General features: G+C 36.3%; 2 protein-coding genes across 2 annotated transcripts; one reads left to right on the forward strand and one right to left on the reverse strand.

The window, feature by feature from the left end:
- The first annotated feature begins 4,724 nt into the window (after positions 1 to 4,724).
- On the forward strand, positions 4,725 to 5,507 carry LOC112460328. Its single transcript, XM_025024971.1, has one exon. It carries the CDS (start codon positions 4,725 to 4,727, stop codon positions 5,505 to 5,507), a length of 783 nt encoding a protein of 260 aa, XP_024880739.1.
- A 1,528-nt stretch (positions 5,508 to 7,035) lies between these two features.
- LOC112460330 lies at positions 7,036 to 8,056 on the reverse strand. Its single transcript, XM_025024972.1, has 2 exons — positions 7,774 to 8,056; positions 7,036 to 7,226 (listed from the first exon to the last, which is right to left on the reverse strand). The coding sequence occupies exons 1-2, from the start codon at positions 8,054 to 8,056 to the stop codon at positions 7,036 to 7,038; spliced, it is 474 nt and encodes a 157-aa protein (XP_024880740.1).
- Positions 8,057 to 15,931: the final 7,875 nt, after the last annotated feature.

Raw genomic sequence — 15,931 nt, forward strand, 5'->3', positions numbered from 1 at the left:
AATATAAGACAATGCAAATACTTTCTTTAGTACGATATATAACCATAGATTTATTTTAAAAATTCTCAGCGAGAATTCTTACCTTCATTCCCGTCATCGACATCATCTAGGAATCGGGCTTTCCTGCTAGATCGCATTTGAGTCTCGCTATTTGACGAAGGAGCGGCCGCCTCATTAGTTCTACACGTGGAGATGTCACCTTCATTGCTGGCACACTCGTTTGACCCTACAGCTTTCAGTTTTCTGTTCACGGGCTCGCAAGAACAAATGGCGATAAAACCGCCTAATACCAGAACCGCGAAGAGCCGCCAAAGCATGTTCGATCAGAACTGACGCTTTGTAGAGACCGTCATATTTATAGGCTCTAGCAATTAGTAATAATGGCGGAGTAAAGTGATGTTACGACATACAGAGCGTGAATGCATCTATGGTAAAATACATCATGCGCGTAAAATTATTCCAACCGCTATAGAACCGTACGTTTCTGCACGCACATGGTGGTGCACATATTCAATATATATAGTACCGTACTTATCACAATGTTAAATGGAGTACATGAAGCGCAGTGAGAAGATAAGTCCCAGCAGCGCGTATCATCATTTTCGACCTATCTAAAGTACGGAATAACGTGTATTTGTGGAGATACGCGGTGCAAGTTGACTCGTATATTCGGTCGCATTAGTGAGATAAATAGATAGATAGAGAATGAGATAGGGTGGGAAAAGTAGTAACGGAGAAAATGAAATAGATGAAATTTCAAATTTATCGAAATCGAGGGTCAGGCATCAACGAACATGTTGGTCAGAGTATCTATTTTTATGTAAGTTATTGTTATGCATTTTTGATGTACATATAAAGGTTACGGAGCCGTAATTTGCGAGAAAGGTAATTTATTTAATATCAAATAGACCGATAATAGAAACGTTGTTGAAGAAAGTAGAAAGTGATGTGAAACATATGATTAATTTACGTGTTAGTCCTAACTAGTGTTTTATTTGTCATATATATACATACATTTTCTATATTTTCGAGTTGATCGCTTGATTCAAAGTATATATTATCAATTATTTCCATTTGTTATTTAACATTGACGATTATATAATAGGTATATACTATTATTAATTGGGAAATTTTTCTTCGAATATAACAGGATTAAAAATGATGAGACTCTATTAAGTTTCCTACTATTAAGTTTATAATGATATTATAGTGATATTATTTCTCAAAAGTTATCCACAGTATTTTAATCTAACAAATGAACAATTATCATCATCATCATCATCATCTAGTATATTATTTTCAGCTATACGCATCTTGGTATAAAGTGATAGTAAAAATCGTTATATTACAATAAAAAAAACAATTCGGATTTGATTGCCTACTACAGCTACGTACTATAAAAAAAGTTATTAAATGAATTGGGAGCTGAATTAAGATAATAAGGATTGTTAAGTAAATTAACAAAACTTGCTTTTCACTTGTTATAGCTCCCACGATCCTCGCGCGCCGGAAAGTGGAGAATAAGGCCTAAAAAGCATGATCTTTTTCTTCGACGACTGTTTTGTATGCCACTGGGCCAATCGAGCATCCTCGATTCACTACTCAGAGTATGCAGGGTTACAGCCTCCGAAGGTTACCAGCTATACGCATCCTAATATGGATGTTTGTGCTGTACAAAGAATGCAGCTCTCGCACTTGAAATTCCTCGTCTGAAATATCTCTGGCGTTAATGTTAGGTATAATTCAAAGAGCCATTATTTTTTTTTTCATATTTTTTTGCAATGTTGTTTTATAGATCCTGTTATGTCTGCTATGTAAATTTGATGTTTTTGCGTATTGCTTTCCTTCGCTCGATTATACTCGACTATACATAACGGGCAACGCTCGATTATGAATGATTTTTTGCTGTAGTATACATACATGCCGTTTTAATATTTAAAATCAATTCTGATAGAGTAGCTCATCGGAGTACGAATTCTTTCGTTTTATTATTGAACCATACTAAATTTAATGCTTTAGCGAACGAGCGTGATCAGGTAATGAGTTAAATCAGAACCCTCCGCATGGCATGCGAATCGGCAGAACCACCTGTTGCTGGTCGTTGACCTGAATCTAATAACAGGCAGAAACGTCCTGTTCTTGTCTAAAATATCTCTCGAGGAAATCGCTCATGACGGTTTAACCTATTGCCTCACTTTTATTATTCTGGAAACCTGTGCGTTCCGCACCATAACTGATCTTCCGTATAGATTAAGCTTTTACTACGAAGCGCGCGCGAGGCTTTTCTGAAGTATCTACTTTTCCCCACTTTGTATAGTTTGGTAGATTTAAATCACAAAGTCCAGTGGTAAATGAGTATAGTCTATTTTAATTTTCAATTTTCTTCGCGAAGAATAGTATTATTATGACCCAGTGACGCCTCAGAAAGTATTCTTTCGGCAAACTTCCGCGAATTAGACGTTGAGGGATGAATGGGATAATTCATGCGACGTCATTAAGATAAATGTCTCGGCAGAAACGTCCTACTTGTCTACTTTTGCGAACAATCGAAAGTCCGCCGCTTTTGTGACTTGGGACCTGAGTGGAGGTATCAGATAACGAATAATAATTGGGCCTAACCGCACACTGTGCGTAGGTTCATTGCGGCGGAATCCATTTCTCGCACCGTTCGTGAGAATATAACTGTGCGCTCAGAATGTGGCACGGGCCTTAATACAGTTAAACACTGTCTGTGTAGGCCCATGGCACTGACTCTGGGATAATCGCGAAGTAGGTAACAGTATGGAGGATGCATCGTTGGCTGTTGTCGCATTAGAGATGCGCTAACCTCGATCGAGTGTGTCGAGGATGCGCCATGCGCTCAGCTTCACGCTCCTAACAAACCGTGATACAAGAAGAAAACAGAATACGTTGGGTCCGTCAGTTTCGTGTTGTGGGTCTGCATACATCGTTAATCCTTTCGAGGCTAAGTGCTATAATTTCGTACAAGAAAAGACGCAGATCTTTTATCTTTCACGTGCAGCCCACGATAATGTTTTAAAAGAAAGAAAAGGCTGTTCCCACTATAATCCAGAATTATAATAATAATAATTTTATAAAAAATAGCTCTTGTTGAGTTTCAAAGTCTTGCTTTATTTTAATTGTATAAACGAGTTACTTATCTCCAAGTAGTAGTAAATTGGTATGAAAACATCCGCGTTAATGTAATCGGTAGGCATACACGGAGTGCATATGTATGTCAAAACATTACTGAGCAAATTAGCTAATTATACACCATAAGGCTGTGAATTCCACATGCTCGTAATATTCATTCATCTACCGATAATCTCCATTTCATAGTTATCGCGCCAAAAATGAATGACAGCTGGTTTATACGTGTGCTGAGGGATGCGATGTGTACGCAATCAAAGCGCAATTTGCGCAAGAGTGAGGTGCTATGCAGTCATAAGTTGTACTGTTGCGCAATATAGCAGTATCACATCACGAAGCACGTTACTGTTTTATTCGTTTCGCTTTACGCGTATTTCGGTATATCAATAAATCTGGAACGAAACAAAATCTCTTTTTCATATCTTGCTGAAAAAACAGAGATAGAAGATAATTTCCGTTATATTTCCACGTTTTTCTCATGCAATTTATGTTTATTTATTATTTTCAGAACAAGAACTATGTGCAATGAAAAAAAATAAAAAGAGATGAGAAGCGATTCGCAACGATTCTCGTTACATTTTTTATATAAATACGAAACATTATCGAACCACTGCGCGCACCGTCTGTACGGGACACATCATGATGAGAATGATGCACCGAAATATAGGGAAAGTAGATCATCCGTGTCGATAATCCTTGTTCATTCCGCGCCGCAGGAAAATCGTACGATAGGAAGGTCACGGGTTGTACGTAACCTGGAACCAGTTTCTAGCATCCTCACGTTATGCCAAGGGTCAGCAAGATCACGGTGCCAGATACTCTGCCAATGCAGTCCACGGCGCGGCGCTCCCCAGTCCCCTCTGTGGTCTCATCCCAACACAGGCTTTGCCTCTCCTCCCGCGCAAGATGCGAATCATGATGAAGCCGCACACTACATCACGCGGAAGACGCACACATAGTATACTCGTAGGTACGTAACTTGTAACCGCCGCGCCGCGCGGCGAAATTTAATGAACGAATCGCGTGGCGGCCGTTGAACAGCAGTGTCTCGATCTCGAGACGCGAGTGGGTCTCTGTGTCAGGAAGGGTCACATGCTCTTGGCGCGCTAGCATCATGAGAATTTTTACCTCGGCCCCGTCCCGCCGCGATGGCAGCTGTCTAGCGAGCTGAAAGAGAAAGACGAGGATGCAAGGACGAGAGGGGTTCGCGACGGAGAGAAGATAGAAGAGGATTATCCACTCATACAAGTGAGGTCGTGTCGTCACGTGCACCGGCATATCCATCCGTTTATACGAGAGAGATACCTCACCCCCTTTGTGAAGGATAGCATCTAGCGGAGGATGGCTCCTCGCGCTGGTATATATCTGCCCGGAGACTTGGTCCTGGTGCCAGTTCTCTCTAGTCGAGGATCATCCAGCTCGTGGGTGCGCGCAACTATTTGTATCTCCGACTAGTCACTTCGAATTTCGAGTCGCGTGCCTCTCGCGTGATTTCGACAATACGAGGTGTCTGTGATTTCGTCCCAAATTGCCCAGCTAAGCATTCGCGAGTTGGAAAGCCATCCGAGTCCAGCATGTCGGCGATTAAGATTATATCCAAGTGCGTGCTGCTATTGTTAGTCTGCGGTGCAACTATTCACGCCGATGAGGACGGCGGATTCCTTGAGCGAGGATATCGTGCTCTTTATCGCGTCTACGAAGAGTGCGAGCATCGCAATATCGGTGTGTCGCCGTGTTTGAAGAAGAAGGCGATCACCTTCTTTGAGAGACTCGGTCGTATACAGACTTTGCCGATCGGCGACAATCTCGAGCTGGTCAAAGTCGCGTCTACGACGGACGACAGCTCGAAAAACACGGTCTCCGATCTGGAGAAGACTTTGGCTAGAACCAACGGAGGGGCCATGGACGAAATACTCAACGATATTCTGCTCGAGCGCATAGCCGCGCTAATGAACAGTTTCAACGTGCAGATCAGCTTACCAAAGACAAGTTCCAGCGATTTGAAACGAAGTATCGAGGAGGGTCGTGGGAAAATGAAGAAGATGATGGGCATGATGATGATGGGAATGGCGATGAAACTCGCTGCATTAATTCCTATTGCTATAGGCGTGCTTTTCCTGCTGGCCGGCAAGGCTTTAATCATCAGCAAGATCGCTTTGGTTCTGTCGCTCATCATCGGCTTAAAGAAGCTACTCGCCCAAAAACAGGGTGGCCACGACCATGGTGGCTGGCAGCAAAGCGGAGGTGGATGGGACAGAAGTCTGAAGGGAGTCGTAGGCGCACCGGTACCATCATTAACGGAAGCCGATCGCGAGTACGCTCACACCTTGGCTTACAGCGCGCGGCAGAAGCATTAAACAAAAAAGAAGCGACGGGAAATCTTCAGGTATTGGGGGAGGGAGCAACGCCTGTATCCAAAGGAGCAGATGATACGCGATTTTAGAGACAGTTCGAGACATCGACATAGTTTCGCTTATTTATGTTTTAAAACAAATTTTATCGTTCATGAGACGTCGCATTTATGCGTGCTGCACAAATTGCGAGGAAAATAAGAGTGTAAAGATGGAATATATGTGTGATGCTGATGTTGGAATGGCAAGATATTATTGTGAAAAGAAATACAAGATATGCAAAAGTTTCAGAAATATTAAAAGTAGGAAAGTAGATTCGAATGGGCGAGCTGTCTCATTCGTGTAAATTTTTACGAGTCTGCTAGCTTTTTGTATGATCATCGATATATCATTGTAATCGTATCGCAATTTTTTGTCTTTTAAATTAACGGTTTTATAAATGACGTAACTATTTAATGCAATGATACAATAATAGAAATGTTATATACATTTGACGCGAAAAATAAGTTACCGCGACTCTTAACGATTTTCTGTAAAGAGAGAAAAAAATGCGCAAACCACAGCTAGAATATGTGAAAATAACTGGATATGTGTAAAGAAACTGGAAAAGAAAAGAAGTTGCAACGACAAGTGCAACTTGTTTTGTTTTACAGTTTTGTAGTTCAACTGCCAACTGTCCCAGCAAATAATCTAATGAAATGATAGCGAGAGAGTAATTTTCACACACGCGAATTTCTAACGGTGCTGGTTTAGAAGTTTTTGTCGACAAGTTTTGTCGGAAACACGATCAATTTCGAGGTCGAGCGAAAATATGACAGACTTCATTTTTTGATTAGCCGAATTTGCAGTCGTTTCTCAGTATACTTGCGATATATTTATATTTATTTATAGTACCGCACCAAAATAGGCGGCAAAGTATATTTATTTATTTTAGATTTATAAGATAACCTTAGAAAGAGTTTAGAATGTGTAGCTTGCGACAAGTACTTACACGAATATCCGTATCCATGTTTACGTTACTAAAATCGTGTGTTCAGTAGAGTAAGCGTGACGACTAAAACACTTGAGTATTAAAACATAACAAATAAGAAATACTAATTCCATCATTTGTCAACGTTTATTATAATGATTAACTCATATATATATATATATATATATATTACATTTTAAGAAACGTAACATTTATTTCGTAATGATCGTAACCATGCGGATCGTTTCACGTAGCGTTTTTTACTTGTGGTCTCTAAAAATAATTTGACTTAATGTGTTTATAAGTACACACTTGACGACGCGACGCATTCTACGAAATGTATACGAGATGTATACGTTTGACTCCGAGAAGCGATTATAAATTCGGCCTTAAGTGTTACTTTGTGCACACAGGCGTTCAATACTTTCTCAAAGATAACGGTAATTAGTTATACAAGTTTAACCTGATTGTAAATTATTACGAAATAAAGTCGTATGTCATTCTCACTTCTTAGTGTATTTTTGGTGCACTCCTTCCAAAGATCCTTCCTGTCTGATTTTCTTGTCAGTGTACTTTTAATCCAAGAACGGCAGCGAATAGGGCGAAGAAAAATCCCGCGAGTAGCGTCGTTCCTTTGAGAAGAATCAGACCTCCGAGTATCGTTGGTATTAGAGCAACAAATTTAAGCTTGTACGCCATCAGCAACGCCATCATTGTACTTGGCCGTACTTTTCGTTTCCTACGCCGTGTTTCATCTAAAAATTATCACGAACAATATGATTAAAATCTTGAGCGTATTTTTGGTGACTTAAATTTCTTAAATTATGGAAATACGAATTATTTAACACTGTTATTTAATATTAATTTCATAAATGACATGATTTCGTGTATATGAAAATAATTTCACGTATGTTACAAGATTACATAATCAACATAACGTGAAATATAATATTAATTATTAATGTAATTGTTAAAACTTTTGATATAATTTTAACTTATTACAATTGAAGAGAAATTAACGTTATGTTTATTAATATAATTTCTTAGTGTTTTAGTTCAACAATATGAAACTCTAAAAGTGTCAAAATAAATATTGGATACATTCTATCTCAATAAAAAAAGCCATTACAGTATTAAAAGAAAACCGTTATACAGCGGTATTGATAATCATACTTCATCAAGATGACAATTCAAATATAATACTTGCTACTATCTTTTTGCGTCAGTGCTTTATAGCACTTGCATTACGAGATAAAAACATTTCCGCCATTAAATATTATAACGTTATCATTTTTTATTTACCTCGGTCCCTCATTTCAATCTTGGAATATGCATTATAGATGTCTTGATCAATTGAACGATGAATCTTGGCTACCTTGTCTCTGTCACCGTTGCGACCATTGACCGAAGAAATAGGACTCTCGGACGTCACATTATCATACATGTACCTGAGGACCTTCTTGTCGGAAGTGACGGCTCTCCCTTCCTCCTGCCATTTCTCAAGCGGCGATCTCGAATGCTCAATCGCGCGGCTAACGCAATTCAAGGTCAGCAGAAGCGCGACCAAGTTAACTCTCGATAACATCTTTTCTTGCGTTCATGAAGAAAGGGTCCTCACCGGAAATCCACTGGCGGTATCTGCACGCGGTTTCGTTTACAATCTCACTCTTTCGCCTGTCTCACCCTATTTCGTTGTCAAGATGTCATCGCGCACTGACGGTTTTCCCAGGTCACGGAGTACCCGACGAACGTTTTCTCGAATCGTAAAAACATCCGAATGGATGACAGGGTGAACACTCTTTTTTCCAGGATCGACGACTGGTCACGAGAGATGAGCGCTACGACCGTCACGACATGCCTCTCTTCCGTTGCTCGTGCCCGCCTTTTGTCACGCTCGTTCTGTTCTGTATGTGAAATTTTAGAGTTGTTATCTATGGAAATGTGTGACATATAGGAAATCAACTGGGAGTGGACAGTGTAAGACGAAGGAATGAACGGTGCAACGAGCAACTGGGAACTAACCGATCCCGCCGTTGATCCGCCGCTCGACGACAAACTGACCGGACGCCGCGGCCGCGGATACCACGCCGGGCACGCTTCAGTTGCCGAGAAAATCGGCAGTCCGTGTAAAATGAGCTCCGACCGACAAGCCAGCGATATATACGCTCGCGGTAAACACTATGATCCAAATTGTCAGTACCGATATATGTATGTGTCACGTTATATCGCAAAACGGTATGTACGACGCAGGGACGCGGTCGTTGCCGATAAGACGGCTTCTGCGGGTATTTTCGCACGAGAGAAAGGGAATGGAGGCCTCTCGCGCGAATGAGCGCGTTATAACGCCTTTATAGGGGCGGAAATGGCAGAACACGATGCGTCGACGTCGACGTCAATGTTTTGCGATGTGTGTGACCGCGCGATTCTTTTTCAGTTACGCCACGCAGACATCCGGGCCGGAGAGAACCGATGAATGGTCTTCATGTTGGAAACGCTTTATGTCTCGTGTCATCGTATAAGATCGCAGCGTGATTTGATCTATACCTCGAATGTTATTCCTATCTCGAGGAAAGTCAATTTACAATTGTGTAATTCAATTTTCGATTCTCTCTGATCAAATACTGCGATATGTACTTTTGTATCAAATGACTTTATTCTTTTATGTTAGGTAACTCGTAACCAAGACGCTTGACGCTCACAAGTTAGTTAGCATAGTATGTTGTTCGATAATCTCGTGATTGATTAGTCGCATTACGCAATTTTAAAGAGAAATTAGCGACTGTTTAGAGATAAAGCTTATTTTAAAATTAGCTGAAAAACACAAATTTATTTGATGTTTTCACTGCTAGATAATCCCGTTTGTAAGTTAAAATGAACTGCTGTTAGTTTGAGTTTAGCTGATTTATTTGTGATTTGTGATTGAAATGATATCCGGAAGGTCTGGGAAAAGTTGTGTTACTGTTTCACTTCACTTCTTCCCACTTGCTTTTCAATTCTGTTACGCCACTTTTAGATTATCGATTGTCTTTTTTGTCAGAGCATCATCTTGCGCTCATAACTGCGCTATATCTTACAATCTGCTGCATATTTATCTAAACTATATCCGAAGTACTCGGAGCACGTGGTTCCGCTTAAGCGCACAATAGAATATTGAACACATTGCCGTAACCAACGACATGAGCGTCTTATTTACCCGCAGGATAAGAAATTAGAAATCTGCGTGTATACGCGTAGAAATCTACGTGAAAAGATTGACCGATCGTAGATGATTTCGATGGGATATTTTTTTTAGTTACGCCCAGCAAACATGCGGGTTGCTAATAACCCACGGCAGCTTTAAATGATCCTTACAACTTGATAATATTTTCTTCATTTTGCGTTTAATGCATCAATTTGCGAATGTAGGTATATGGGTCCAAAAATATTTATAAATACTACTCTTGCAGTTACTTTCGATTTGTGATGCCTTAAGACAGTACAAAGATATAATATTTTGACATAATAGAAACATTGGTGTTACTTAATTGATTTAATAGATTCTCTATTGCTTTCTCATATTTCTTCAATGACATAATTTATAGTGCCACAGAAATATTTCTCTATAAAGTTACACATCATTGAGATTCAAATAAAACGGAGACTTTAATTGCGTTATTTATCGAAACTGTGCTGCAACTTCTGCGAGAGATTGACATGATATGAATTTATATTACTTAGCACCCCTACAGAGTAGATAGACAGTGAAACGCTTAATACTTATTAAATTATAAAAAAATATAGTGAAATTATTAATAACTTTGCATAATTAAGACAAAGCATTCAAAACATGTATCGGATGCTCGCACACGAGATTGATGAGACAAAGCGTTATATCGCGCGAAATTCCATTTTATTGAATGATTAATTGACTTTTTCCATGGCAATCATCAAGTTCTTATCTGCTCTGAAAATCACGAATCAAATGCACCACAACGAACAACGGACACTTAACAGTCATTATCACGTATGTGCTCTCTCCGTAACTTTCTTCATTCTCGGATGTTGCATCGAGCCAGTTTCATGAGTAATAAACCTGTTTATTTACTATCACAGGAAATCTGCACGCACTGATTATTCATTGGTATAAAAATTGTCTTTTTGAATGTATCGTTTCTAATTCGCTAATAAAAGATATTGCCCATGCATTAGAATGTTTGTTGCTATTAAAATCATCAGACTGGCTATTTGAAGACAGATTATAGTAACATATTAGTCAAGTCCGTCGTGTATGAAGCCGGCAACCCACATATCGATATAGTAGTTTTATTATTCATATGCCACCTAGGTGTATCACTTTAGATTCTTGGAAAGAGGAAGTCAAGAATAATTTGACAATTTTTTTCAAGAATTTGAATTCCAAATAACTATGACCTGATATAAATGTTATAAATGAAGAGAACATCGAAAGATAAAATAAAGAAAATAATGTTGATCTTGTTATTGGTTTCTGGTTAGATCATTATTGTTGTGTTGCCATTATTTTTTTTTATTACACAAGTTATAATAAACTCTTATAATAATTACTGTAAAATTTTGTGACTGATAAAGTATAATTATACTTATATATTATTATTACGATTATTATGATTATTATAAGTGTTCAACAAATATACGTTCTTGAGATATCAGAAACTGGCAATTGTCTTTACAATAAATAAAAAATTTTACTGACAAACAATATTGCGTGATTACTAGTTTTATGAGCATAATGAATATCATTTGTAAGCTTACTCAAGTGTAACTATTATTACTGTTATTACTGCTGCTAGCCACAGTCCTAATTTTGACAAATAACAGGTGCTCACAAAGGAGTCTGTCATTAACGACATAACAACTTTATTCGTAAAGTAAATTAACGTATAATAACATTAATATGTATATAAGTACATATAACGGTATGAAATAATAAAAGGTACAAATTTAAACACGCATGAAAGTCTCAAAAAATTGCTTTTTGGATAAAAAACGGTATATCTCTGCAGTTTAAAAATAAGCTTTACTGTAATTTATTAATAACAATACTTTTTTCGTATGTAATCAAAATTATTTAAGAAAAGTATTATTGTGATTTAACAATAATTTCTAAAAATATGATTTTGATAACGTTGACGTGTACTCTTCATTGCTTTTCCGACGTTTATCTATCGTGTTCAAGCGTATAACATCATTTTTTTGTGACATTGATAGAAAATACTTTGCTTGACGATGAGCACGGAAATAGATCTTTTTTGCAGCCTTTGTCAATTAATTGAAAAGTCGGTTTCTAAGGACAAATACACTTTCTTCTGCGGTTGATTAATGCTTAGTTTAAAACACCGCTCAATAGAGATATGATATCATTTACTAATAATTCGTCAAAATCTTTTAATATTAATTGATTATTAACAATATTATTAATATCATTTTAGCTTCTTTATAGTATAGCATATTTGCAAAATTTTATCATTAATAAATGAAAATATCACGAAAAATAGCTGGCTCTAATTTAATTATTTATCGTCACAATAATCGGAACGCAACTGATTCTCTTTAATTATAGATTTGCTTTTAAATGAAATAACTAAGTTTGCATTATTTCTGGCTTACTTTTCTCGATAAACAGGCCGTAAACAGACCTACGGGTCGTGGCAGCGAAGCTCGTCTTCGTGCCACAACTATTCGAGTGTAAAACGAATTGATAATAAATGCTGTACACTCTCACGACAAAGGACAGTAATGGTGAGGACGTTTGACGAAGAGAACGATCTACTTACCCCGGTCGAAATATTCCGGGGAAGATTTTTCGAGAGTGGTCGACGCGAACAGCGTCCAATGGTCGAGGTAGACTAGCTTGGGAAGTACGGGAGTGGACGTTGGGTCCTTCGTCACGCATCAGTACCAAGTTAGATGAGCGGTCTCCTTCTCTGAGCTTTTCGCGGTCTTACTATATAAACTAATGGCCCGGTCTAGCACGAATGTCAGTTAACATTGGCGAAGAGGTCGGTCGCGATCACAAGATAAGCGAAGTTTTCCAAATAAAACGTGATCATAGAGTGTGTTATAAGAAAGTATAAAAAAGGAGTAAAAAGATCTAGATGCTGGAAAGATGTTACTGCTGTACATGCTACTTTTTCTACCAACATTCGTCGCATCACAGGGATCGCAATCAATGAAGACACTGGACCGAAAGATGCTGTGGAACGACTCTAAAGGGTCTTTAGACTGGATTGGTGAAAGTTTTTTAAACACCATTGATACAATTTTTCCTATTTCGAAATCGTGTGACGATGTAGAAGGTACTAACAATAATAATTATTTGTGGTTGAATGTAGCTCAAGAAAATTCCATTTTCAAATTTTACATTTGGTGTTTCATAGAAAAAAAAGTTCAGATTTTGTTTTATTCTATTCTCTTATATTAGATAATAAAGCGGTGCATAGAGAATAAACAATTAATTATCTTCAGACAAACATATAATAAAATAAAAAACTTTTAACAGAAATAACTTTTATATTAATAATTAATTACTATCAAGTATTTAATAATATTATGGATTTTAAAGAAAAAAATTATAGCTTTTTTAACCGTTTGTATAAAATTTAAATGTTATAATGTATAATTTTTATATTACATTTAAATATAAAAAATATTGTATTAAATTAATATACGAGAGGTATTAGTATAGACGCGAAATATATGTAAGCATTACTTTGAAGAAAGAAATATCTTTACTATTAAAGACATTAATATTATTATAATCTACTGATTTTATAACTATATTTTTAATTGTATTAATAGAATGTCAAATAGAAAAATAAAATTATTGCAAAATTTATGGCTATTTAATGATGCCTGTATATAATGCAATTTAGTATTAAAGCACTATGCAAAAGTGTTTAAATTTGGATATACATTGGCAAAATTTTTTTCTTATTACTATCATAAGTTTTTTATAACAAATTTTATATAATATATTTGAATAGACTAAAGGAATTGCGAGTAACGAGCAAATCTAGTGTGGTATTTCAAGTTTAGTGGTCAAAGATTTGAATAACTTGCTGTGAAATTGAATTATGAGACCGCGTATTAATCAAACGTTGTTAAAGGAGCGTGTAATTGCACATGTTGTCCATTACGTTATGATACTTTTGGGTTTACGGACGCGCGGAGCCTCCCGGTACAAAAACATAAGTGCTTTCTACTCTAGTTCATCTTTATTAACTTCCGTGACGATCGTACCTAATAAGGAACGTATACTTCGATAAAGCTCGATATGCACATCCTGGTTTTCGAGGGAGCAAGATACTTTTATATAGCATAACTATAATATAACTTTTTAAAGTCAGCATGTGTAATGATTAGTAGAACGTTGCAGGCAATGTAGTATAGAATATATCAAGTGGGGATATAAAGGATATGTTTATTTTAAAGCGTGTCACACATTTATATATATTTCTTATATATTTTTTACATCCATTCATATTTACTAAATATCTCTTTCTTTATTAATTGCAGGGCGTAAAGATAATAAATACAAAAAACTGAATAAGTATGTTCTGCCTTTGATTATTGGGTTTTTGCTGATAAAATCGATTCTATTGCCCATCACGTTGAAGGTATTGGCTATTCTAAGTGGAAAAGCTGTTGTGCTGAGTTTGATGAGTTTGATCCTGGCAGCCATAATTGGATTAAAAAAGATTGCCCACAAGGAGAGCAGCTACGAATTAATCAACAAGCACAGGCGACAGGATGTGTACGGTTTCATTGGCGACGTACAAGAATTCGAACCTTATCGATTTTATAAAGAACGACGTAAAAAGAAGTGAAAAGAATTATTAACGGACAATAAAATTCTTCGTCTGTTCCTCGATTATTCTTATATAATATGTTTGTCGTATAGGAAAATACCAATTTTCCTTTAATTTTAAGTAATTCTAAAAATGATTGGCATTATATACATAAAATTAAGAATAAGATATATTCATTTATAGTTTTAATTAATTTTTTATTTGCTTTATTTATTTATTTAAGTGTCTAGCTATGATAAGATTACACTAAGATCAAACATTGTAAATATAATAAATTTAAAAGAAGCATAATATTGAAGCGTTATCATATATATCTAGTGCTGTAAAAGTTCCTCTCTTATTCGTATTAACATCAATGAAGAATTTTACAATGGAGATGCGTTAACTGCTTGCGTTAATCGTGTTAAATACGATAACTGACTGTTGGTATATTGGTGAAAGTTACCACAAACTATGAAATTTGTAGACGAAAACATACAATTGCTAAAATACATATACAATGCACTTATAGTTAATTTATTACATCTCTATAATAGCTTTATGTCTCTTTTACTATTGTAATATTTAACAAAATTCTTTTCGAAGATGAGTAATCTCAACGTATCTTAACGCATTTCACTAGTGTGATGTAAGAAAGAGAGAAAGTTTCTTCATTCCGCGAGGAACTAGTTTGTAGATAGAGTATCCATTTCTCTCTTCGTAACTGTCGAAGTTAAATTACATCTAGTTATGGAAATAAATATGTTTCCAATAAAAATTTTTTGAGCGTTACAATTACAACATATTTATATAATTCTGTAATCAAAGTATAAATCTCACTATTAATTGTGAAGAAATAAAATATTGTAACTATTACAAAAAGACCACTTATTATTGTAAAATGTAACATTTTTTTAAACAATCTAAAATAGGAAATATTAATACGATCAATTATATAACAAATGCTCGAGAGAAAGCGAGAAAAGGAATTTTCTTCACGTTATTCACATGAAGAATAAAACGGAAAAAAATAAAGATATGACTGGAACTGACCCAAATGTAAGTCATCGACCTTCAATTCCTAAGTCCTGTGCAGCTAGAAACGCTCTTCAAGGGCTTTTAGCTTCATCATATCATTTCTATAACATATTATTTTTATATTGTAAATATAAAGTTTTACGTATGCATATATCAAATATTACATATAGGTATTGATAATTGTTTGCGTTGGGTATAATCACCGACTGATGTATTAATTAGTAATTTTTTGTACTGTTCAAATAAATAGAATTATTAAGATTTTTTGTTTCTTAAAAGGAAAATATGTTTTTAAAATAATGGTGAATTTGTCATAGATAAGAATTGTTATATGAATTTCTCCGAAATATCATATTCGTAGGAGGAAGTAACTGATAGTATTCATAACCCAGAAAATTAATCGCAAAATTGTCTTTGTTCCTTCCAGGTCGAATACCGTTAAACGAAGATGACGAAGTACCTCCTGTACCTGTTAAATATTTAAACAGATTCGTGTGGAGCACAATGGAATACCTCCTGTGAATAAGTTATTTGTTACTTTCTCAAGGTTGGTTGCCTGAAAAAGCAACGTTGATGATACCTTTTATTGTTTATTGTTTCGTCACATCAATTTCTCT

The sequence above is a fragment of the Temnothorax curvispinosus genome, unplaced genomic scaffold (assembly GCF_003070985.1).
Source record: "Temnothorax curvispinosus isolate PA1 unplaced genomic scaffold, ASM307098v1 QBEX01010444.1, whole genome shotgun sequence".
Classification (NCBI taxonomy): Eukaryota; Metazoa; Arthropoda; class Insecta; order Hymenoptera; family Formicidae; genus Temnothorax; species Temnothorax curvispinosus.